The 26,505-nt window shown below is 44.2% G+C and overlaps 1 protein-coding gene across 1 annotated transcript in view; it reads right to left on the bottom strand.

Annotated features, from left to right (window-relative positions):
• Positions 1 to 8,546, bottom strand: part of LOC143296551 (uncharacterized) — a 9,939-nt gene extending 1,393 nt beyond the window's left edge. Inside the window, exons 1-3 of the mRNA XM_076608608.1 lie at positions 7,993 to 8,546; positions 2,003 to 2,455; positions 1 to 490 (exon numbers count right to left, since the gene is read on the bottom strand). The exon at positions 1 to 490 is cut by the window's left edge and continues 1,393 nt beyond it. Coding sequence (XP_076464723.1) covers positions 387 to 490; positions 2,003 to 2,455; positions 7,993 to 8,215 — 780 coding nt within the window. The 5' untranslated portion in view covers positions 8,216 to 8,546 and the 3' untranslated portion in view covers positions 1 to 386. The remainder of the gene's footprint in view (positions 491 to 2,002; positions 2,456 to 7,992) is intronic.
• Positions 8,547 to 26,505: the final 17,959 nt, after the last annotated feature.

The raw sequence follows: 26,505 nt of genomic DNA, 5'->3' as shown, positions 1-26,505 counted from the left end.
CTACAAATGACAAAAAGGTACATGTTTATTGTTAGAAACTGTAAAGAAACATAATCTCCAGCACTGTACAACAACAACAAAGCAAGGTTCATCCTTAGTGCCAAACAACTTCATCTGTTCACAAAAGAGCGCAATGAAAACTATCAAAAACGTCTTTATCATGACATAATGTTATCAGTTACTGATGGCTGAGTATCCACTATCTTCATTATCAGGATACAATACACACAACACACACAGTCCCAAGTTTTGCTCAGTCACGAGATTGCTCATTGCTGTGATGTGTGGGGTCGGTTGGGAGGGGCGGGGGAGAGGGGTGTGGGGGGGGAGGGGGGGGCGAGGGGAGGTCAAAGCGTTATCTGGGCTGGTCTACTGTTGAAATGGGGTTAGATCCGGGTGGATCTCATGGAGCCGGAGGGCTTGTAGATCGGGGTGGCGATGACAGTCTTTGGCACTGACAGGTCCTGGATGACTGAACCCTGGCTGTTGCCTGCAGGAGGCACAAGACAGTGTATTTTATCCATTTTATACACACTGCAAGATTGACTGTGTCATTAAAAAGCATGATATAACTGCTACCATTTTTTGTGAATGAACGAATGCTTTAAAACAATAACCTCACACACACACACACACACACACACACACACACACTCTGTGAATGTCTCTGTCAGTCTGTCCCAGTCTCTTTGCCTCCCCTCCCTCTGTAGTCATGATAATCATGATACAATCCGCCAATTTCAGTTTGGGGCACTGTTCACACTCACACTACAGTAGGACATGTTACAGTACAGTCAACCCCGTACATTACAATAAAGCACACACGCACACGGAGATACACACACAGACACACACAGACGCTCCCCCCCTCCCCCCCGCCACACACACACACCCCACCAGCACCAGCACCCGAACCACCACACACCAACCCACATCAAACACAACCCCTCTCCCACCACACCGAACACGCCACACTCCCTCGTCCCCTCCAATCCTACGCCACTTTTCCATTTGTCCCCGCTCTCCATGTGTCATCTGAAAGATGATAGGTTTCCAAAGCACCTGGGAGATGATGACATTAAAAAACTAGGTGAAGTACAAAAGTGACTCAACCGGACAAAAGTGACTCATCCGGACTTTAGTGATCTAGTCAAACGTCATCTACAAGTATCTATTCCAGCAATAAGCATTTTTTAAAGAAGGAATTAGTTGGTACTTTGGCCACATTTCACGTAGAGTCACTGGACTTAAAGGTTAAAACATTAAAGGTCCTGCAGCCTATTATGGCCATCAGGGGCAGTGAATTTGTATCCACTGTGTTCTAGGGCTCGGCAGTGGAGGCGTGGCCCAGTTCTCTCCTTTTGCCGTTCAAACCTTCACTAAGCGAAGTAAGGTACTCATTTACACCTGCATGGAGTCAGGTCAACCGGAGTATAGTGCCTTTCCTTCAACACCATTCCGAAACAGGGCCTGAACCCCGGTCACCGGTGAACACTGGATAAGAAGTCCAACACCCAACCGATTTTTGCCTTGACTGCCAACGGCCTACCATGTTGAAAACACTGGTTCTCGTCCGATCACCGAAGTTGGGCTCGGTTAGTGTTTGGATGGGTGACCGCCTGGGAACACCGGGTGATGTTGGCATTCCTTTATATTATCCCGGTCTCGCCATTTCTCCCACGTTTGACTGGGAAATCAAACTGAACATAAACTGAGGTGCCATGTGCAGCTCGCACTTGGCGCACTGAAAAAGATCCCATGACATGTGTTGTCCTGTGGCTAATTTCTACAGAAGAAATCCCCTCTAACTGATACACAAATATTCAAGTACTCAAGGCCTGACTAGAGCGTTGGGTTGTGCTGCTGTCAGGCATCTGCCTAGCATATATGGTGACGCGTATATGTTTATATGGATTTGTCCGAAGACAATGACACCTCCTTGGGAAAGCGAAAGCGAAAGCGGAAGTGGAAGTATAACTGCCCTGACTGGACTGTGACTTACCGAGAAGCGCGATCTCCTGTGTGCCCTGTCGCCCGGCCTCAGTCTCTTCCGTGGGGACCTCGACGTTGGCCGAGAACCAGTGCCGGGGGTCACAGTAGCCTCGCGGTCCCTGCTGCGACACGCGCCCACCCCCGTGGTTCCCGCTCTCCTCCTGCACTCCCGCCGGCCTGTAGCCCTGTCGGCTGGGGTTCGAACCTCGTAGTGTGGCGGAGCTGATGGTGCTGGGCCCGGTGTTGTTGGCCCCAGGCTGGTTCTCCTGCATTCTCTTGCAGACAAAGGCGCCGAGGACGACGAGGAAGGAGACGACGACGATGCCGCCGATGATTCCAGCGAGGAGCATGATGGACTGGCCGCTGGTAGAGGCTGAGGAGGATGGGGACTTGTCTTTGGGGTTGGCGTCCTGCAAGGCTGCCAGCTCCGGCTTCTCCTGTTTGTTGCTCAGCTGCGCGTAGGCTGTGAACAGTGAAAGGCGCGTGTGTAGGTACATTGATACATTTGTTAGATACAGAAAAAAGCGACATCGAAAAACAAACACAAACAACAACAGAATAGAGAAGACGGGTGTGTACGTGGCAAGATCTGGGCCTACAGCAGAAGCAAAGAGTTCACGACTGCCCGCCAACTGGGTAAAGACAAAAGGAAGGTAAGAACACGTTCAGAAACCAACCCTCCCCCCTCCCCCTCACCCCCCTCCCTCTCCCCCACCCCACCGACTTCCCTCTTCCGGCTAAAAAAAGGGATTGGCGACGTTCTATTCGTTCTGACATGCAGCTGATACCGCTTTACAGCTGAAGTCTGTAGTGATAAGAAGCTCGAGGAAGAGCTGGACAGTACAAGGTCTTCAGAGAAGAAGCCCTCCTCAGTCAAGTGTTCCGCCCTGAACTCCTTATATTCTATGGGGGCTGGGCTGCACCCAGGTCATGACTTCTGGATGCCCTTGTATTGCCAGGAGGAAGGTGGCAGAATGGTTAAGACGCTCAGCTGCCAATACAGAGAGTCCGTGAGGGTGTGGGTTCGAATCCCGCTCTCGCCCTTTCTCCCAAGTTTGACTGGAAAATCAAACTGAGCGTCTAGTCTTTCGGATGAGACGATAAACCGATGTCCCGTGTGCAGCACGCACTTGGCGCACTGAAAAAGAACCCATGGCAACGAGAGTGTTGTCCTCTGGCGAAATTACGTAAAATGAAATCCACTTTCATAGGTACACAAATATGTAAGCATGCACTCAAGGCCTGACTAAGCGCGTTGGGTTATGCTGCTGGTCAGGCATCTGCTCAACAGATGTGGTGTAGCGTGTATGGATTTGTCCGAACGCAGTGACGCCTCCTTGAGAAAGTGAAACTGAAACTGAAACTTGTATTGCCGCCTTTTCTTTTTCTGTTTTGTTTTGTTTTCCTCGTCTTCAGCAGGTTCGAACCCGCGCCTCCAGGGTGGTCGCCACTTCAGGACTGAGTCACCTTTCCTGGCAGACGTTTTAACCGCTGAGCCATCATACGCCTAATTTGAGTAGGGAAATTTAATCCTTTTGAAGTTTACTTTCATTCCTCCTCGAGCACATCCAGCTGGAACTCTTTTCTTTCTGCTGCTTCTGCCATTGCCTTGAGAGCCCATGTCCTCTCTCTGCCAGAAATCGACAGCTGTTTCATGAGGCTGTGGGCAGATGCGCCCACATACCTTCTTGCACCAATCTTATGGCCAGGACTTCATTGGGTTTTTTCTGTTTTGTTTTTTAGTGCACAAACTGACCATCCTTTTCAAATTCCACCCTTTGCCATCCTCGCTTTGCTCAATGTTTTGTTACAGAAATTGTATGTCTGTCAAATGACAGTCGCAAAAACAAACATGTGGAAAATACGCCTTGGCCTGAGTGACAAACACGTTGTGTGTGTGTGTGTGTGTGTGTGTGTGTGTGTGTGTGTGTGTGTGTGTTTATCTGTGTGTGTGTTTATCTGTGTGTGTGTGTGTGTGTGTGTGTGTGTGTGTGTGTGTGTGTGTGTGTGAACCGAGGAGGGTGGAGACCAGTCAAGTGTTTTTTTTTGTTTTTTTTTCTCAACTGAGGTCAAACATCATATCATGCACATGATTTTATTGAGATTGATTGTATCTGCAGAAGTGATTAATTAAAGGTCTCGCCCAGGTCCCAGCGACGAGTGTTATCAGTACACGACGGACGATTATTTCGCAGTTCAGATACGCTCTTGCTGGACTTTCCGTTCTTCTAAAAATATCTTCAGTTAACGTATGATCGTGACAACTTTTTTTTTAAACACTTTTTCATACAAAGGCAGAAATATATATATCTCTCTCTGTCTCTCTCATTCTGAATGAGTGAGTGAGTGTGTGTGTGTGTGTGTGTGTGTGTGTGTGTGTGTGTGTGTGTGTGTGTGTGTGTACTTGTCAGTGTGTGCGCGTGCTTGTGAGTGATTGTGTGTGAGGTGGGGTGGAGGAGTTATGTGTGTGTGATTGTGAGAGGGTGTGCGTGCGTTGTTGTAGTTGTAGTTGTTGTTGCTATTGTTTCTAATGTTATTGGTGGTGGTGATGGTGTTTGTGGAGGTAGTAGTTTCTCTCTGTGTGTGTGTGTGTGTGTGTGTGTGTACGTGGGTGCATGCGTGCGTGTGTGTGTGTGTGTATGTGTGTGCGCGCGCGCGTGTGTGTGTGTGTATGTGTTTGTGTGTGTGTGAGAGAGAGAGAGAGAGAGAGTGTGTGTGTGTGTGTGTGTGTGTGTGTGTGTGTGTGTGTGTGTGTGTGTGTGTGTATGTGTATGTGTGTGTGAAAAGAGAAGGGCGGGAACTAATTTAGTGGTAATGTATTTTTTCGTTGTCAGACATAATTTTTTTTTGTAACTTCGGTCTCGCCACGGCCGTATGCCCCCAACTGAGGACTTTCTCTATCTACCAGAGGTGTTTACCTGACGGCCCAATTTTTCCCCCTTTTAATTCAGCTATGCACCTGTACTTTCCAACCTTCTAAAAATATAGTCAGTCAGAGTGTGCCCGTAACAGTTACCTTTTTCATAGTCTTTTTTTTTTTTTTAATACAAAGGCAAGTGTTTACCATGTCTGTTTGTTTCACTGTGTGTGTGTGTGTGTGTGTGTGTGTGTGTGTGTGCGAAATGAGAAGGGCGGGAACAAGTTTTGTGGTAATGTTGTTGGTTTTTTACGTAGTCAGACATATGACCTCGGTCTCGCCACTGCCGTATGCCCCCAACTGAGGGGTCTATCTGTCTGTCATAAGTGTTTACCTGACGGCCCAATAGGTTTCTTTTTTCCTTTTAATTCAGCTGTGCGTCTGTACTTTCCGTCCTTCTAAATATATAATCAAAGTGTGGCCATAGCAGTAAACTTTTTAAAATACCTTTATATATACATACACACAAAGGCAAAAGTGTTTACCATGTCTGCCTGCCTCACTGTCACGGTGTGTGTGTGTGTGTGTGTGTGTGTGTGTGTGTGTGACTGAGCGCGCACGCGTGTGCGTTCATTGTTGAAGTTATAATTGTTGCTGTTTTTGTTGGAAGTGGTGTTCACGTGACGGCGTTAGCGGTGGTAGTGAGTGAGTGTATATATATAGAGAGAGAGAGAACGTGTGTGTGAGAGAGAGAGAGAGAGAGGGGGGGGGGGGGGCGTGGCGGAGAGGGGGGTGTTGTCACACCGATTCACATACAAGGGCAAACGCTCAAGTACATGTTCAATTTCTCAAGGCGGCGTCGCTGCGTTAAGACGCTCCAAAAGTAATATAGTACTATCGTCTTTGAAACAAAAAAAACAACGTGAAAGCAAATTGTCATTTTACCCCTGACCACAACATTCACACTATCATTGAACAAACATAAAAAATATCAACAAAAAACAATCACACACACACACACACACACACACACACACACACACACAACCACCACCAAAAAACAACATAACGTTAAGAGTCAAATGTCGAAGAACAATAATTTTGGCATTATCCACATTTCTTCCCCTTTACCTTTCCGTTTATAAGACGGAAAAATGTTGTAAACTGGTTAATAACATCGTAATATACTCTAGATTTCTTTCCCTCCACTCTGACTGGCCGCATTCTTTACGTAATTCGAGAGAGGATGAAATGTAGAGTATATATATTCCAATGTAATTTAAACAAATTTACATTTTTTCCGTCTTCGGAACGAAACTGAATTGAAAGAACACGGGAGAAGAAATGTGGATGTTGCTTTATTTATTTATTTTTTTCTAAGAGTTTAGTTATCTTAAAAAGAAAAAAAAATCATGTTTTAGTCTAGAGTGGTGACGATAGCATAGTATCCTGAAGTGGGCTGCTCTTTTGTTTGAAATTGACACGAATGATGGTTTTAGTTTTCACGAACACAGACATCTGTGTAAATCACAAGCCACTAATCACACACACACACACTCACACACACGCACGCACACACACACACACACACACACACCGAGCAGAAGAAGTAGCAAGGAAAATGATCAGTTACAGTTTGAGGTCTGCCGCGGACGAGGGCATGCCACTGTTCACATTTAAGTGACCGAGTAATGGCCCTCTCCCTCCCTTTCTACCTCCCTCACTCCTCCTATTTCCCCGCACACAAGCGTAGCCGAAGCACTCACACACACACCCTCACCTCCATTCCCCCACCCTTCTCTTCCACCCACCCCTCTTTCACGCCCACCGTTCCTCTCTCACAACCAGTCGGTTACATATTTCGTGTCGCGAGGTTTGCTTTGGCCCCTAGCCAGCTCACCACAACAGCAGCGCGGTGTGTTGTTTGTCAAGGAAACAGTGTACGTGCGTGCTATCAGTGCGACAGGTGGAATAAACACAAGGTCTGGTCATGCCGTGTCTTGCAATGCCGTGTCTTGCCAGCTGAACTGTGATTGGATACAAATCTCTTTGCTTACCTACGTCACTGTGCTGACGTCGGTCACGTGAACTGAGGTCTACTTCTTGTCAGATATTTGTACGCCGACTGATGGCAGGTCTTGTCGGGCTGATCCCCGGCCGAGCTCGAAGCCCAGAACTTTTGTTGTGAGTTCTATTCACGCAGTCAAGCCAACACGGGGGAAAAAAAATCTGGCATCTTTACTGCCCCATCTTAAATCGGGTGTCGTTCTGGTTGTCACGGGTGTCAACTGGAGTAATGCCGTAAGATTATTACAAGACCCACTCCATTCCCGGTTCCCGACTTTCCAGTGACATGAAATCAAAACGTAACTGAAATAACAATATCAGCCAACTCTCAACCAACTCGTTCAATTCAGTGCTCTCTCTCTCTCCCTCCCTCCCTCTCTCACTCTCTGTGATGTCCCCAAGCCAAACAAAAAAACCCCTACCAAATGCATATTCATGTATAGTGACGAAACATAACCCAAGTATGGTAGTGACCTTGTGCCGGTAGCCACTCCCTGTACACACAGGGTGCGGGTAGTACGGAGTTGTTTTTAGGTCAAGAGCGCCCCACTTCTTTGCGAGCGAACAATGGCTGACCAGGTATCTCGATCAGTAAACTGTCACTTAGTCATTTAACTGCGATTCAGATCAAAGCGCTCAACACGAGTGTGTTTTGCTGGGAAACTTGACACCCACAACTGGATGACAATATTCAGCGATCGGATATCTAATGGACAAATCGTGTTTCGTTCATTTACGTCAATGAATGGCTGTGTGGCTGTGAGCGTGACTAACCTCATGAGTTTTGATGGCGACACGACATACGAATCCGGGTCGATTGTCGATAATCACACACACACATACATACTACTAGTACACACACACACACACGCGCACTCAGACTCACAATTGGACTTAGGACACACACACACACACACACACACACACACACACACACACACGTTAAATAAAACCACAAAAAACAAACTATCCCACCACAAAAAAAAACCCCATAAAAAACAACTGAAACTCCCAACCATTGACCCCACCACTTGTGAACCTCCATCCACCCCGGGTAAATAAATCGCACCACTCACTTTTGGGACACAGCCGTTGACACTTGTCCACCAGACCGGTGATGTCAGCGTCCTGGCAGATGACCAGGCACGGTTCGCACATCACGGTGCCGTGGTCAAAAAACGTACCCTCCGGACACAGCTTGACCACCTCTGGCATCGACGCTGCGAAACTGCTGACCACAAAAACTGTGCAGATCATCAAAACCAGTGACAGAACATGTGCTGTCATTTCACGTGCCATTGTCGGAGACGAGAGTTGAGTACAACTCTAACAACAACCACGAGAAAAAACAAAAAATAACAACCCAAGAACAATTATCAAGTCAGTGATCGAAAACTGACTCAGGTGGATCAGCTGCAGCAGTCAGTCTTTCAACGAGACAGGTTTCTTGACAACTGTGCGAAGCTCGTTTTGTTCTCGAGCGAAACACACTGCTTGCGTTCGTTTTACGACTGGGACTGACAATGACTGGCTTGGCCTACACATCTGGCGTTACTTCCTGTCTTTGTCTGTGTCACTCACTGACTGTCGCCCCCTCGCTTTCCCAGGGTTGTGTACAGCACAGGTACGGACGGCCCAACCAATCCTTTTGCGTCGTTGCTTTCACTCAACAATACGTTGGTTAAAATAGAATACGGGAAAATCCGTTTGATAATTTTAGGGTGCAAAGCGTTTCGCAGGAGGTTTTTGTTGTTTTTGTTTTTTTGCGTATTCGCGCTTGTTTATCTCAATGACGTCGTTGTTGTTTACTTTCGGGTTACATCAGTTTGAGAATGATGCAGTGTTGATGTTTTTGTTGTTGTTTTTTCTGTAGAAAAGAAAACATGAAAACAAACAAACAAGTCAACACTGTAGGCAGTGACGTCAGTGTTATTCAACAGCTACATGCAGGTCAAACTGACATGACAACCTGATGCGCGACTGTGTTGTAGACAACGGTGACGCACAGTACGATATCTTCAAATATGACTTGAGCAATGTTCAGTATATAAGATGAACACACACACACACACACACACACACAGAGTGATACACAAACACACACTCACAGAGTCACACACACACACACACACACACACACACACACACACACACACACACACACACACACACACACACACACACAGTGATACACGAACACACACTCACACACACACACACACACACACACACACACACACACACACACACACACACAGAGTGATACACGAACACACACTCACAGAGTCACACACACACACACACACACACACACTGAGATACAGATACACAGACTCGCGCACGCGCGCGAAATAAAAACAACAAACAAACAAATAAGAAAGCATGCACATCACGAAAAGTAAAAACGTATGAAATGCATGCAGTTGATGCTTCGGCTGCAATCACTTACAAACAAGCATAATAAGCGACATAAATTTTTTGTTGTTTTTGTTTATGTCTTTCTGAGATCAAACTGATTAATGTTCATGCTGGAGTGAGGCATAACTGATTTTCATTACCAAATAAACAGATAAATAAATAAACGAATAAACAAATAGATTAATAAATGAATGAACAGATAAAGAAACCTCACTGGAAGTGTGGTGGAATTTTCATGCCCCAGTCATCAGTTCTTATTTTGATACTTTTTACACTGCAGCCCATGACACCAAGAATGGTGAGCAACGTACGATACAGTCAACATGTTCACGCATGTTCCGCAGTGGTGGTTCCCCGATGTCTCACTGGTTGCCTGGTCACCAGTCCAACGAGAACGATTTGCCACCACAACGAACAAAGGGAAGAAACTGTCAACTCCGGTTAACATAATCCCCAGCAAGAACGGAACACTGAAGATGAAGGGAAAAAAAGTGTCTGCAAAGGACCTGTGTGGGGTGGGGACAAGACAAGACAAATTCTTTATTTCGAGGATAATAGATAAGCACTGGTGTGCTTTTTTACATCCAGTCCGCGCCCTGAATAGGGTCTACACTACACAATATTTAATACAATGAAAGCATGGTGTTAGTAGAGATACACAACAGAGGGGGAAAAATGCATAAATCAAAACAACAACAACAACCACACACACACACACGCACACACACACACATACACGCACGCACGCACACACACACACACACACACACACATGACATACAGGCACTAGCATGGTGTTAGTAAAATGCACAGGTAAAAAAAAAAAAAAAGAAAGAAAGAAAAAAAGGGAAAAAAAAGGAACAAAATCAAAGAAACAAACACACACAACACACACCGCATTACACATCAGAATGGGGGATAGAGGGTGAGGAAGGTTCTGTCAACCATACACATTTGACAAACAGTATCAATAAAATGAACGATTTACATTGTGGCATAAGGTGGGAAAGGCAATGTTTTTTGAAGGTGGTTGGGCAATGGTGTTGTTTAATTGTTCCTGGGAGTGAGTTCCCTAGGGTGGCGCCTGAGTAAACCAGACTGGATTTGAACAAGTCAATTCTTGGAATTGGGATATGGACTTTGGGGGGATTCCTTGATGAATTTACAGAAAATTTGTCTGTTAATGTTGGTGGTGCATTACCTGTCATAATCTTTTGCATCATGATTCCTTTATTGTACTTTAATTTACGGATTAGTGGGAGAATATTCGCTTGTTTATAGTCTGAGTCTAAAAGGGTAGTCTTTTTAAGGAGTACCAGCTTGAGCCCCCGTTTATGAAGATTCTGTAATGGCTTCATGGTATTCGCACTTGCAGAGTCCTATAGTGTTGATGCATAATCTATTGTAGACTGAATATGCGCTTGAAAAAATAATTTCCGTGAATGAAGGTCAGGGAAATGTTTGATTTTGGATAGTTGATGGGTTTTCTGGGCTGTCTTTTTGCAAAGGAAATTTATGTGAGGATTCCAAGTGAGATTGTTGTAAATTATGATCCCCAGAACTTTATGATCACTGACCTGTTCAATAGGTTCGCCTTTAATTTGGATGGAAAGAAAATTATGTATAGTGTTTTGCATCCTTTGTCTGGTTGTGATTAACATGCATTTTGCTTTTTGAGGGTGAAGAGACATGTGGTTTAGTTCGGTCCATCTAACGAGGTCATCAGTACTTTCTTGTAAGTCTTTTGCAAGAGCGACAATGTCAGTATGAGAAGTGTGGATTGTTGTATCATCCGCAAACAGTTCACAGACGGATTTCATATGGAGCGGTAGGTCGTTTATGTATATTGAGAACAGTAAAGGGCCTAGAACAGACCCCTGAGGAATGCCATAATCAAGTGTTGTTGGTGCTGAGATTGATGTACTCATTGTCATGCATTGTTGTCTGTTTGTCATATAGGATTCAAGCAAACTAAGACAATTGGTTGACAGACCATACAGCTCAAGTTTTCTAAGTAAGAGTTTGTGGTCTATCACATCAAATGCTTTTTTTAAAATCGACGAATAAAACACCACAATATCTATTGTTATTAACATTGGTAAGCCAGTCATCTACAATGTTGACCAATGCTGTGTGGCATGAATGCTTTCGTCTGAAACCAGACTGAGCTGGATGTAAAAGTTCACTGACATCAAAGTGATGTGAAATATGCTTGTTGATGTGTTTTTCCAGTGGTTTTGAAAGAATAGAAATAATGGAAATTGGCCTGTAGTTTGAAGGATCGGTGGTGTCCCCTGATTTGTAAATAGGAATAACTTTCGCTTTCTTAAATGCGATCGGAAAGTAGTTTTTGTCAATACACAGATTGAAAATGTACGTTAATGTGTCCGTGATAACTGGAGCGGCTAGTTTAAGAATTCTGCTGTCGATGCCATCCAGTCCGCGGGTTCCTGTCTGTTTTAGCTGGATAAGGTAGTTGTAGACTTCAAATACTGTTATGGGTGGAATATTCAATTTCATTGAAGTGTTTTTATTACGACAATACAATTTTAATTTTTCAAGGTCATTCAGTTCTGTGCAATCTGTGGTAATAATTTTTCTAGCTATAGTGGAAAAGTGTGTATTTAGTTGATTCACAGAAACGTCTTTGATCACGGTTGATTTTGACGAAGATTGCTTGTTGGTGAGTTGGTTTATAGCTTGCCACACTCATTTTGGGTTTTCTTTCGAGGATAATAAATCTCGGTAATATTTCCTCTTTTCTCTGCGCTTTTGCGAGTTTATTGCATTTCTCAATTTGTTCGATTCTTCGTGGTAGCCCTGCTCTTTTAGATAGTCTCTAATGTAGCCTGCCTCTTTCAACTCTTTGGAACACCAAGCTGGTTTAGGGGTGTGTTTAACTCGTATAGTTTTGAGTGGGACGTGTTTATTATATAACTCTGTAAATATTTCGATCCAGTGTTCTATTGCTAGATCCGGGTCTGTTATATCATATACCGATGAAAGCTGGGAGCTACTCACCTCATTCATAAAGAGCTGTTCATTAAATTTAGAGTAGCAACGATATGCTATTGTCTTATGGCCTGATTTGGGAATTTTTACTCCTTTTTTTTCCTCAAGTGACACAAACTGGGTAGTGATCACTACAGTTGAATACCGGTACGCAAGCTTCTAATATATTGTTCTTATTGGAAGTGTATATATGATCTATGAGCGTCTGTGAATTGTGCGTAACTCTGGTGGGTGTATTGATTAGTTGATGCAGATTAAACAGACTTATTGTCGCATTCCACTGTGTATTGGCTTTGGTAAGATCTGTGTTGAAATCTCCAAGGAAATTGATTTCCTTTGATTCTAGTGTCGCCGCGTCCATCATTGCGGTGAATTTATCCAGCCAGTTTACCCGTTCTCCCGGATTTCTATAAGAGAAAGCGATTAAAATGGAAGGGGTGTTTTTCAATTTGACTTCTATCCACATTGATTCAACATCGAGCTGTTCAAGATATGGTATACGCTTAAATGTGAGGGATTCACTGACATAGAGGGGGAGACCAGTCTCCCTGGCTTTTGTAGGGTCATTACGGATGACGTTATAGCCTGGGATGTACATCTCAGCATCACTGATATGTTCCGAGAGTCTTGATTCAGAGAGACCAAGTATATGAAAAGGTTTTCCATGGTTACTTAATAGGGAGGTTATTTCTGTAGTTTTGTTAACTGCGTGATTTATATTTAAATGTGTGATTCGAAGACCGTCTTTAGATGGCCATACATTTTGGTTGGTGTTTATATTTGTTTTCTTTGGTGAACAATGAAAAAGAAATGAAATTAGTTGCCAACGGGGGGAAAAACCACAAAGGTACAAACAAAACACAATCAGTATATATATCAGAATACAATCAGTAATTAAACTAATCAATACAAGACATTCAATATAACAATCAACACCAGAAAAAAAATCAGAATTTAAAATACGCAATGGAAAACTACGGGATAAAAGAAAATGAAAAACCACAATCGAACGTCAGTTGTCTCAGAGCGGCAGGTTTGACTGGTGTTGGCAGTGTTCGGTCGTTTTTCACATGTGTCCACAACTGATAGAAAATTGTTTGATAGTGTCCGACACAGGTTCAGCGTCACTTGCAATCGGAGCATAGATTGAGAGAGAGAGAGAGAGAGAGAGAGAGAGAGAAGGAAGTGTGAGGGAGATAGTAAGAGAAAAAGGAGTATAAAGAATCAAAACACTCCTAAGGGAAAAACGGTCGCACCACTTTGTAGAAAGAAAAAAAAATAAAAAGGTCAGATTTCAGTCAATCAAGATTGTGTATGTTCCAAAAAGCTCGGCACTTGAAGGCAGAATTCAGAGGCGAGGGTCATACACACAAATTCACTCATCCGCGCAATATTCACGCTCGCTTACACTCGATCATGCGCGGTCATATTCGCACTCTTCCTTGCACACACATATCCACCTGCACACACACGCACACTAATACAACTTTATCATCTAAAACATCTAATACGATGCGGTTTGCTGTGCACACAGCTGGGCCGCCATGTTGAGGTAGTGCACAGCCAGGGGGTGGAGTGAACCAGCAGAAGGCACACCCTGCATCATGCCCGCATGGGCTGGAGGAGGAAGGCGGCGGTCGAGGAACACTGGCGTTGCCTGGGTGATAGTCAGGAACGTCCCGGCCTGTGGCGTTCCCGTCTGTTGACAGTGGAAGTGCTCCTCGTGGTGGATAATGGGGGTGGACAGAGAGAGGAGAAGGAAGGATGGGGGATTTGGGATTAGGGACCAAAGGAGGGTAGTGGTACAGGGATGGTGGGGGTGGTTGGTGGTAAGTGGGTGGCGGGGGATTGGGGAAGGCAGGTCTCCTTTGCGGCCCCTGCCGACGGCGAGGTTGCCATGTGCGTGGACGCACATCACGATGAGCGATGCCTGGACGGTCACTGTCTGGCGACCAAGAGGCAGACATTCCAGACGACCGCTCGTTGTCAACACTCAAGTTGACAGCTAGTTTAGCTGTCCCTTTGGGGCTGGGCTGGTTGTCTTTGTACAGGTCCAGTCGAGGGGTTCCGGACCTGGCTGTGAAGGTGCTGTGGTTGTTGATGAACACAGCACCAAGTTTCTCACAGGCTGTTGCCAAGTGCCTGTTGGAGGGGAGGATGGTGTTGTTGAAGTTATGTCGACCCCGAGCCGGGATAATGGAACTGAATCGAACCAGCGCTCGGGGGAACACTTGTTGGCAAAGAGTGATCACGTCTGACCACTCCCTCTCTGTGACCTGGCCGTTGGGGCAGCTGTTGACTCCGACATGCACAGTGACCAAGTGGATGGAGGGATGGGCTGGTAGATTGCTCAGCCACTCGTGCATGTCACCAACAGTCATACCTGGCACATGCACTTTTTGACACGAATAGCCTTTTTGGGGACAGTCTCTGTGCATCAATAGCCCGTATACTGGAGTCCCCAGTCAGTATAGCAAATGCATTTTTGTTTATCTGTGTGTTGCATAGAATTTCCCTGGTAGAGCGTTTGGTGGTGGTGGCTGGGCTGGGAGTTGTGTGTTTTGATTTTGGGTCTACTTGGGTATTTGTGTTGTGGTTGGTGGATGCGTCCTCAGATAGTGTGTCTTCCCTCAACACTGAGAAACTGTTAGCTGTAGTGATGCTGTAATGAAGGGAAGTGTCTTGAATGTGGGCTGGAATTGCGGCTGGGTTTGTCTGGCTGGTTTCTGTGGGTGGTTGGTGTGCATCTGTGGGGGTTGTAGGTGTGATGTGGGCAGTGGGTTGTGTGTTTTCCTTCACAAATTCATTTTCAGTGCTTGTCTGCATTGTCTGAGAGGGCTTTGAGTGTGGTTTGACCTGTTGAGCTGTGGCTTCAATGGGGAGTGTCTGGGTGTCTGTGTCAGTGGCTGGTTTTGGTTTCATCGTTTTGATGGTTTCTTGCATTGTCCCCATTTGTGTTTTGAGTGACTGGTTTTCCTTCGTTAATTGTACATTTTGTTTTTCAACATTAGCTAAACGTGTTTCTAAAGATTCTATGTGTTGTTTCAATTCTTCATGTTTGTCTTTTATAATTGGTCGAAGTTCGTTTTTTGTATATGTTTTTATGTCTTCGCTGATGTATAAGACCTGGCTGTGGAAGTTGGTTTGGGTGTTTGAAAGTTCCTGAAGTTCTAGCTGCAGCTGCGTCAGTCTGTTTAACACTGATGGAGTGACACAGACAGTTGGTGTGGTACGAGTGCGGGTTCGGCCACTAACGGGGGAAGACACTGTGACTTGGCGACGCTGCTTCCTTCTCTTGTTAGTGGGACTACCTTTGTGGGGCAGTTTGACGGCTGTGCTGTCACTGGGTGTGTCTTCCGTGTGTAGTGGCTCCGCTGTGGGGGCATCATCACACAAGTACATTGGCATCGATCATAATGATTCACGCCACGGACCTTCGGGCGATGCCACCATGTCTTTAACTATTGTCGCTAAGATCGGGAATTCTTTATGTGCCCACTCCGGACATCCTCTGCCCTGCACCAGTATCGTTCCACTGTTTGTCTTGTTCTTCAGGTACAGTGTGAGCGTGATGTCTTTTTGTTTGTTGAAAAAGGCACGTAGGGTTAATTTTTTAATGTTTTCTGGAAGAGACTGGAATGGCCGCGTCGTATCTTCTGCAGTGGGTTTCTCAGGTTTATCAAGCAGTTTGTCGTTCTGATCAAAGTATTTTTCACTGATTATGATGTTTTTGTCTGTGTTCCCTAAGCACTGGAATCTGTGCACTAAGAGGTCTGACCATGCCAAAATTTCAGCCAGTGAGCAAATATAAGTCCTCTGGATAAAGTCTGACGTGGTGGTCATTTCAACTTGTTGAGATTCACTAGAGGAGGTGGCCTCTTCAGGGCCTTGGTCCTCACTCAGTTCCATTGGCCTTTGGTGAAGTGGTGCTATGTACACATGGGATGGGGGAAGTTTAATGAGCCTTTGGCATCGCTAAGCACACTCGCACAAACACACACTAACCCATTGTGAACTGCCTGTCTGCCGAGGTTCAGACAGGCACACTACATGTTGAGCTCAACTCTCTCAGGAAGCGTCTGTTGGAGGCAGATCCGCACTGTCTGTTGACCTAGTTACCTGGAGTGTCTGTTGGAGGCTGATCCGCACTGTCTGTTGACCTAGTTACCTGGAGTGTCTGTTGGAGGCTGATCCGCACTGTCTGTTGACCTAGTTACCTGGAGTGTCTGTTGGAGGCTGATCCGCACTGTCTGTTGACCTAGTTACCTGGAGTGTCTGTTGGAGGCAGATCCGCACTGTCTGTTGACCTAGTTACCTGGAGTGTCTGTTGGAGGCTGATCCACACTGTCTGTTGACCTAGTTACCTGGAGTGTCTGTTGGAGGCAGATCCGCACTGTCTGTTGACCTAGTTACCGACTGGAGTGTCTGTTGGAGGCTGATCCGCACTGTCTGTTGACCTAGTTACCTGGAGTGTCTGTTGGAGGCAGATCCGCACTGTCTGTTGACCTAGTTACCTGGAGTGTCTGTTGGAGGCAGATCCGCACTGTCTGTTGACCTAGTTACCTGGAGTGTCTGTTGGAGGCTGATCCGCACTGTCTGTTGACCTAGTTACCTGGAGTGTCTGTTGGAGGCTGATCCGCACTGTCTGTTGACCTAGTTACCGACTGGAGTGTCTGTTGGAGGCAGATCCGCACTGTCTGTTGTCCTAGTTACCGACTGGAGTGTCTGTTGGAGGCAGATCCGCACTGTCTGTTGTCCTAGTTACCTGGAGTGTCTGTTGGAGGCAGATCCGCACTGTCTGTTGTCCTAGTTACCTGGAGTGTCTGTTGGAGGCTGATCCGCACTGTCTGTTGACCTAGTTACCTGGAGTGTCTGTTGGAGGCAGATCCGCACTGTCTGTTGACCTAGTTACCTGGAGTGTCTGTTGGAGGCTGATCCGCACTGTCTGTTGACCTAGTTACCTGGAGTGTCTGTTGGAGGCTGATCCGCACTGTCTGTTGACCTAGTTACTGAGAGCACTGGAGCGTCACACGTAGCACAGCGTGGAGTGCGGCAAAAGAATTTAACTTAGATATTTGCTTCTTTTTTTTTTCTTTTTTCCTTTTAAATCGGAAAAAACTGACACGCCACTGAATAGAATCGGGTGATCCTTCACACACAGCCCGAATAGATCACCACACACACCTAGGTCTTTTTTTTTTTTTTTTTTTTTTTTTTTTTAAGCTGAAATCACTGTATTACACCTCAAATCCGTCGGAATTGCGGTGAGGCTCCGTCGGGAGCTGTGGTGAGGTGGTGGTGGGGGAGGAGGGGGGGGGTAGGGTGGGGGGTGAGAGGCCGAATCGAGTGGTGTGAGGAGGGGAGAGGGGGGTTAGTAAGGGTGGTGGGGATGGGAGTGGCTGGTGTCAGCGAATGGGTCGTGCAAAGCAAAACAAAGAAAGGAAGACAGACGGACTGGACAAGGTGAGGGGCCTGGGTTGGCGGGGGATGGGGGTAGGATGGAGCCAGGTGGAGTGGTTGTTGGTGGGTGGAAGGTGATGTATAACAGGGTGAGGGGATGGGGGTGGATGGAGCCAGGTGGAGTGGTTGTTGGTGGGTGGAAGGTGATGTATAACAGGGTGAGGGGTACGGGGGAAGAGTGGGGATGGGGTTGAGGTGAAAAGGAAGAGAGAGAGAGATGGAGAGGGAGAGAGACGCTGATATGTTTGCTTTGTCAGTCAGAACTGGTTCAATTTGTGTGTCGAATAGTTTCCAAAACAGGTTTAAATCAGTTGTGTTTAATTTTCTCAGCGACCTCGGTATTTCTCTGACTTCTTTCTTTGCATGACTACAGACAATTGACTGAGCATAACTAATATTCAGTTTAGTTGTAAAAATCATTCATAAATATTTCTATGAATTTGTCATCTTAATCTATTCATCCGCGTATAACCGTCTTTCCCTGACACTCAAATAACCAACTTTTTTCTTTCGGACCGTTGCGTCTGTTTTGTCAAGATTTACAGTCATTGTAATGTAATCGATCTGCATCTTGTTTCAGACCATCGAGTTAAACGTTTCTGAAGCCCAATAACAGTCAGATAACAGAATGACATCGTCAGCGCACAACGGTAAGAATATTTCATCTGTACCAGAGAGGAAGTGAATACCATGTTTTCCATTTCTGGACAGATCAGTGGCTGATTCATTCATGAAGGAAGAGAACAGTACGGGACATCCTTGTTTCACACCTCTTGGACATTCAAAGGAGTCTGAATGATAACACTTATCTCGCTCACACACCAACACAGTGTTTTTAAACACCCGGTAAAGCCTTTTACAAATTTCCTTTCACACCAGTTTTTCTTAGAACTGCCCATAAAATATTTCTGTTTACAAAATCAAACTCTTCTGAAATAACAACGGCAACACACAGTTTAGATTTTTTTTTCTCCAGAAACTTTTGTACTATTGCGTATAGGGTGAAAATATAGTCTTCAGTACTATAGTTTGCTCTGAATCCTGCTTGCTTTTCATTTATTTCCTTCCATGTGTCCATTTTGAAAGTCCCTTCTTTTAAAATGTGTGTGGACACTTTGCTTACAATACTTGTAAAGCTACGTCACGATAATTATTCGGCTGATTTATATCTCCTTATATATACATATATATTTATATCTGTGTTATATATATATATATATATATATATATAGAGAGAGAGAGAGAGAGAGAGGAGAGAGAGAGAGAGAGAGATTGGCGCGATAATGGATTTGGGCCACTCCTTTGGAAACACACCTAAATCAATCAGCTTATTGAAATATACAACAACAGAAAATAAAAACACTGTTCATCAGCACACTTCAAAATTTCATTAACAGTTTTGCCAGGACCCGCACTTTTTTCGACTTTGATATCACGAATGCTGGCTAAAACCTCTAATCTAGAAATTGCTTAATTAAATGATACATTTGAGTCTTCTGACATTTCCATTTTGTCGTTCAAATAATAATTTTCACATGTCCACACAATCAAAAGAACATCTTTATCACAATTAAAACACTAATATGTTCATCCTGATCGCCACTGTATTTTCACCGTTCATCTTGAACACTGAAATCACTGTATTCTCAACATTTATCTTGAACACTGAAATCACTGTATTCTCAACATTTATCTTGAACACTGAAATCACTGTATTCTCACAATTCATCTTGAACACTGAAATCACTGTATTCTCACCATTTATCTTGAACACTGAAATCACTGTATTCTCACCATTTATCTTGAACACTGAAATCACTGTATTCTCACCATTTATCTTGAACACTGAAATCACTGTATTCTTACCATTTATCTTGAACACTCCCATTTATCTTGAACACTGAAATCACTGTATTCTCAACATTTATCTTGAACACTGAAATCACTGTATTCTCAACATTTATCTTGAACACTGAGATAGATTTACACAAGCAGTTACGTACAAGGAGGAGAACGCCACCAGAATGTTTTCCATATACGGAGAGTTTTATCGCTGCCGTGGGATACTTAACAAAATATTGGAAAATTCCGCTAAAATCACAGCTTGTGGAGCCTTAACGTCCACACATGTGAATCCTCTTGCGTACCTCTTGTTGGGAAATTGAAGTAGGGGGCATGGGGTGGGGGTTGGGGGGAGGGGGGGGGGGGCAACACACACACACTCTTTCTCTCTCTCTCTCTGGTACTAAAAATGACAAACACAAAGTATTTGGAAATAAGTTAAGACATTTATTTTAAATAAACATGCACCACATTGGAAAAAAACAAAAACACCACCAATATGCACACATTGCTGATTTTGAAATGATGACATCAAAGTATTTGGAAACATGTGAAGACATTTATTCTAAGTAAACATGTCCCAGATTTAGAAAAGAAAAGAAAAAAAACCACAACAAAACAGCAACCAATATACACACATTGCTGGTTTTGAAATGATGACTTTTATTCTAAGTAAACATGCACCAGATATGGAAAAACAGCAACCAATAATTATACATACATTGCTGATTTCGAAATGATGACATACAATCTATACACATTCTCATAGACAAGTGGTTCGATTAAAAGTCTGAACATCACTGGCTTTTATAATAAAATAGGAACACGTTTGATTTGATATGGATTTATCCGATTAAATTCGTCATAGCGATCAATTTCTGAGACATGAAAAACACTGCTTCATATACTTTTTCAATTTTCTGTACTGTTATTGAAAGTGCAACAATCCATCCATCCATCCATCCATCCATTCATCCATCCATCCATCCATCCATCAACAAAAGTAAAGCAGCACATGTTCATTCTACGTTCTTGGAACAAAAATGTTGAAGTCAGTGTTTTATTTTGATTTTCAACACTAACATATAAAGTCTGCATCTTCAGCATACTTTATGTTTTTTTACATTACGATTATTTTCATCAAGCGTTTTATCGTAAGTACGTGTGGCTGAGTGCTTGTGTCGGCGTGATCCGGCAGTCAGGGTCGAGTGCCAGCAACCTTCGAAGGAGGTCATAGACACCCGCGACCTCCTCACGGCTGTTACCCCGATGTGGGTGCAGCACATAGCGGAAGCATGGAGTTACATATCTCATCATCTCTAAGACACAATCATGGGGGGGGGGGGTTGAAGATATCGGCTTAAGATAGGATCAGGTCTCTCTAGTGTTATGTATCTATGATATGGCCGGGGGGGGGTTGAGAGTGAGAGGTGCGTGGGTGGGGATGTGAATATTATAGATACGAATTTTGTGTGTGGGGTGGGGGGTGGGGTGGGGGTATGTGTAATTGTATGTAACGAAGTTAAAAGAGTGGGGTGTTAATAATGTGAGTTATTTATTGTTAAGATGGTGTGATTGGTATTGAGATTGGTATGTAGTATAGTATGTGGTGGTTGTAGTGCGTGCGTGAGTGTAGTGAGTGATATGTGAGAGAGAGATTGTTAGGTGGGTGGTTTTGTGAGAGTGTGAATGAGTTTGGGTGTGGTAAAAATATAAGTGTAAGTATAAGAGTGGGGATATAATTAGAATTAAATGAATGTGAAGATAAATTATTGTGTATTTGGTTGGGGTAAATAGGAGATGTGAGGATGTGGAAGGAAGTAGATATATGAGGGAGGGGAGGGATGAGGATGGTGGTGAGTGAGTTTATGAGGGGGGGGGGGATTTGAAAAAATAGTTTTTTTTTAATTAGTTTTTTATTTTTTTTTAAAAATAATGAATTTATAGGAGAGTAATAATAAGTTGGAAATAAAAAATAAAATAGAAAAAGAAGTGAATAGAATTATAAGATGGGGGTGGGAAGGGGGTGAGTGAGTTGTTAAGTGTTTAAGTGGGTGATGGGGAAGGGGATAGGTTTTTGTTGAAATGGGATTTATTATTGGTTTGGAAGTAGGGAGTTTTTTTATTTTTAAGGTTTAGGTAACTTGTTTATAAGATTATTAGTTTATAAATGATTAAGTTTTTTGTATTATTTTTATGTTTGAAGATGTTAGTGTTAATTTTAAATAAGATATATAGAAAAATAAGACGAAGAAATGGGTAAAATTAAATTAATTAAATTTAATAAATTAAAGTGTGTATAGGGTTTAGTAATAATGGGGAGGTGAAAGGATATTATATGTAAGGAATATGTGTCCTCAGCAAAACACAGAGAAACGTAGAAAGAGGGAGTGAGGAAGAGAGGGAGACAAAGACACAGAGAGATGAAGATGATGGTGATGATGATGATGAAGATGATGATAAATGCTGATGATGTTGACGACGATGTTAAGTAAATTTTAAAAAAGCACAAAAACGGTATACACACACGCGCGCGCGCGCGCGCGCGCGCGCACACACACACACACACACACACACACAGAATGATAGAGACGGACATACATGGAAACACAGAAAATTATTTGATTCCTATTTCATTACTTCTTGAAGAAAAACGACACAAAACGATACAGTCAGGACTGACCAACACAGACCAACAGACGCGGAGGAGAAAAAAAAGAAGATATTCACACGTGTTTCCACACGGACAGACCGGCAGACAGACAGGCAGACAGACAGGCAGAGAGGTAGACAGACATGCAGACAGATATCTACAAGGACAGACATCCTCCACACTACAGGGACGCAGAGAAAGCCAGAAGGCCACGGGTGGACGTACCGCCGCGTCAGGACCGACATAGTTCGTCGGGAAGACCTCCCGACCACACAGCAGGTACAGCAGCATGATGCCTACTGCCCACATGTCGGCAGCCATGGTGTAGTGTGTAGGGTACCCGAGCATGGCTTCAGGTGCTCTGTACCTGGGGATTGCCAGAGTCCGGGGGTAGTACTGGAAGCGAAACACACACACAGTGCTGTAATCGGCAACATTTCTCCCGCCTCCACTACTGACTACACAAACAGTGCTGTACGTAAAAAAATAAAATAAAATAAAATAAAATAAAATAAAATAAAAACGAAAAAAAACAACGAAAAAAAGAAAAGAAAAAAAGCTGCATACAGCAAGGTTTCCCTGGTACATGTAAAATGCACACACAATATAATTACAGTATTTTTACCCGCTAAAACTGAAATTCAGTGTTGTATTGCAGCACGGTTCCTCCAGTCCATCTTAAATGCAAATACATGCTCTGGTACATCTCAAATACATGCTCTGGTACATCTCAAATACATGCTCTGGTACATCTCAAATACATGCTCTGGTACATCTCAAATACATGCTCTGGTACATCTCAAATACATGCTCTGGTACATCTCAAATTCACGCAAATTGCTATTTTCAGCCAGGTTTCTCTGGATCATTTCAAACACACACAATGCCACTCACAGCAACGTTTCTGCAACAACGACCAACGCAAGAGACCAGGCATGCAGACTTACCAAAAAGTAGTTCTCACTGGGGAATCTCTCGGACAATCCGAAGTCGCAAACTGCTAGACTGCTCGGATCATCAGACCCCATGAGAAAGTTGTTGGGTTTTATGTCTCCGTGCAGAATGCCCTTGCTCCCCATGTACTCGAATGCTGCCAGCATCCGACTGGCCATCACTTTGAATGCTTCCAGATTCAATCCATGAGGATGGAGAGTGCGCAGCCAGTTCCCCAGGTTGCACTTCATCTTATCAAAGACCAAACAATGTTGGGTCTTCTCCCTGTACAAGCCGTGGAACTTTACTGCACACAGAACAAAAAACAACGTACATCTATCTATTCCTCGGTAAAGTGTTATAGATGCTGATGGCAAGATGCTGATGGAAAGTAGCAGAGCCACATTCAGTTTGATGTTCCTTGACTCTGCTTTCTATGAGCATCTTACGTCACAAAATCCCAGCATTGACCTGGACGGAACATCGGTGCTATGCACAGAAACCAATCTCTGGAATCCAAGGTAAAATAAACCGTTTAAATCAACCGAGACAGTGGCCTGGAACCCTCCAATTCATGACAATCTGTTGCAACACCACTGTGGGGCGCCTGTAGCCATGGAACTTTAATGCAGCCGTCAGCTTTGTTCATTGACAGCATGTCCATCCCCAGACTTTGTTAGTTTTGCTGAGGAGGGTTGTGAGAAACCACCGAAATACACAAGTAAGTTGAACCTTTCGATTCTGAGTAAAGTACAGTCTTCTGTTTACACACACATACCCAACACCCCCCCCCCCCCCCCCACACACACATACGTACAAACAACCCCACACCCCCAGAGTCATCACTCACACACACACGCGACGCGCGCACCAAAAACAAACACACACAAAGGGAGAGCTGAGCGAAGAGACAGGAACTTACCCACGAGGCCATCGACGTCGCCCTCATTCAGGATGGCTAGTAGTTTGGCTTCCCTTCTGACCTGAGAGAAGTCGTCACTGACAAACTTCACCGCCCTCATCCTGCCAGTGGCCCCGTGCTTCATCTGGTACACCTGCAACACAACATCACCCACTGGTCACACACTCCGTCTCCCCCCTCCCTGCTGTGCGTAACACTGGGTCCACACCTGTACCCCTCTCTCAGTCTCTTTTCTCTTACACTCACTTCATCACGCCAGATCGATCTTTGCCAAAACCACAACACAGTTCCTGAATCCATCTATTGAAGGAGTTCAACTGAAAGCGCCATTTTTTCCCTTGTGCCTCTATGTCACTAGTTGTGAGTGAGTATGTGTTACTCATACACCTGAGGTTCGTCTAATATCTCTTACAGTGAAAAGACTTTAAAGTAAAGAACGAACGAACGAACAACACCTGAGGTATACATTTACATGTGGAGGGAGTGCGGAAGCATTGCTGACAAGAAAAATGTGGCGGACACGGAAGGTGCTATCTTAGACTGCTGTCCCCGGCACAGAAACAACACGTGTTCTGTACGCATAAACACGGTGTGCTGTTGTGCATTCGGCTGAACAAACGAGTTCTGCTGAACTGCAAATGATGAATAGAATGACTTTTCATAAAAGAGTGTATTTCATTGTTCATCACTCATTTTTTACTTCCAATGCAAGCTTTCTCTGTAATATCCATAACCTATAAGTATAATTCAACTCTGTTGTCAGTTGTCTCTCCCAAGTTGCCCCTTTTTATGTGTATATGAATCACAGCTTTTGATTTATCTATCCATCTGTCTAACCGTCTATCTGTCTACTGATTTACCTATTCATTGTTAAGGCCCATAATTTAAGATGTACATGCGTAGTTTTATGACTTTACAAGTGACCTTCGTTTTCATCCTAAATAAGACATTGCAATTCCTAGAAACGTTCTGTCACTAAATCGTGCTTTTACTGTTTTCATGCATTTCCTCATGTTTCGTTGATAGGTGATCGGCAGTGTCTGCTCGTCAAATTCATGGCATGAAACGCTATGAAACATTCGTTTACACACACACGCGCGCGCGCGCGCAGAGAGAGAGAGAAAGACACACACACACACACACACACACACACACACACACACACACACACACACGCAGACACGATACACAAATGCGCGCGCGAACTCAAATCCAGAGAGACAGAGACAGACAGAGAGACAGGCAGGCAGACAGCGTCATAGAGATAGAGAGATAGAGATTGTAACGTCTACATCCTACATCCTTCCTCGGTGTCTTCTCAAAGCATTTTAATGGATAGAGAGATTACTATTGTAACGCCTAGAACTTAATCCTTCCTCGGTGTCTTCACATAGCATTTCAATGGATAGAGAGATTACTATTGTAACGCCTAGAACTTAATCCTTCCTCGGTGTCTTCTCATAGCATTTCAATGGATAGAGAGATTACTATTGTAACGCCTTGAACTTAATCCTTCCTCGGTGTCTTCACATAGAGTTTCAATGGATAGAGAGATTACTATTGTAACGCCTTGAACTTAATCCTTTCTCGGTGTCTTCTCATAGCATTTCAATGGACACAGCGGTCAGATTATGTAAAAACAACACTGATGGCGATAGAGCATAAAAAAGTACAGTTTGTATTGTAAGATCACGTCGTACTAGTCCAGTTCCATTCTCTTCAGCTTTTCATTTTCATGTGGTTAAATATCCATTTCTTTCTTCTTCTTCTTTGTTCGTGGGCTGCAACTCCCACGTTCACTCGTATGTACACGAGTAGGCTTTTACGTGTATGACCGTTTTTAACCCGCCATGTAGGCAGTCATGCTCCGTTTTCGGTGGGAAGGGCGGGGGGGGGGGGGGGGGGGGGGTTCATGCTGGGTAATGTTCTTGTTTCTATTATCCACCGAACGCTGACATGGATTACAGGATCTTTAACGTGCGTACTTCATCTTCTGCTTCCGAATACACACGAAGGGGGTTCAGGCACAAGTAGGTCTGTACATACTTATGTTGACCTGGGAGATCGGAAAAATCTCCACCCTTTCCACCCTTTACCTACCATGCGCCATTACCGAGATTCGAACCTGGGACCCTCAGATTGAAAGTCCAACGCTTTAAAAATTCGGCTATCGCGCCCGTCAATATTTCTTTCTAAAAACTGTTCTGTTGTTTGTAAAATGTCAAATATTAAATCTGTATATCTCTCTGAACTGCACGTGAATGTAAAAATTTGTACTTTCTTTTCTTACCCCCCCCCCCCCCCCCCCCCGCTCCCCCCATTTCTCTCTGTGAGAACCACACACAACTC

This window comes from Babylonia areolata, chromosome 1 (genome assembly GCF_041734735.1).
Source record: "Babylonia areolata isolate BAREFJ2019XMU chromosome 1, ASM4173473v1, whole genome shotgun sequence".
Classification (NCBI taxonomy): Eukaryota; Metazoa; Mollusca; class Gastropoda; order Neogastropoda; family Buccinidae; genus Babylonia; species Babylonia areolata.
The sequence above is the reverse complement of the archived record's forward strand: the minus strand, read 5'-3'. Positions and strand labels throughout refer to the sequence as shown.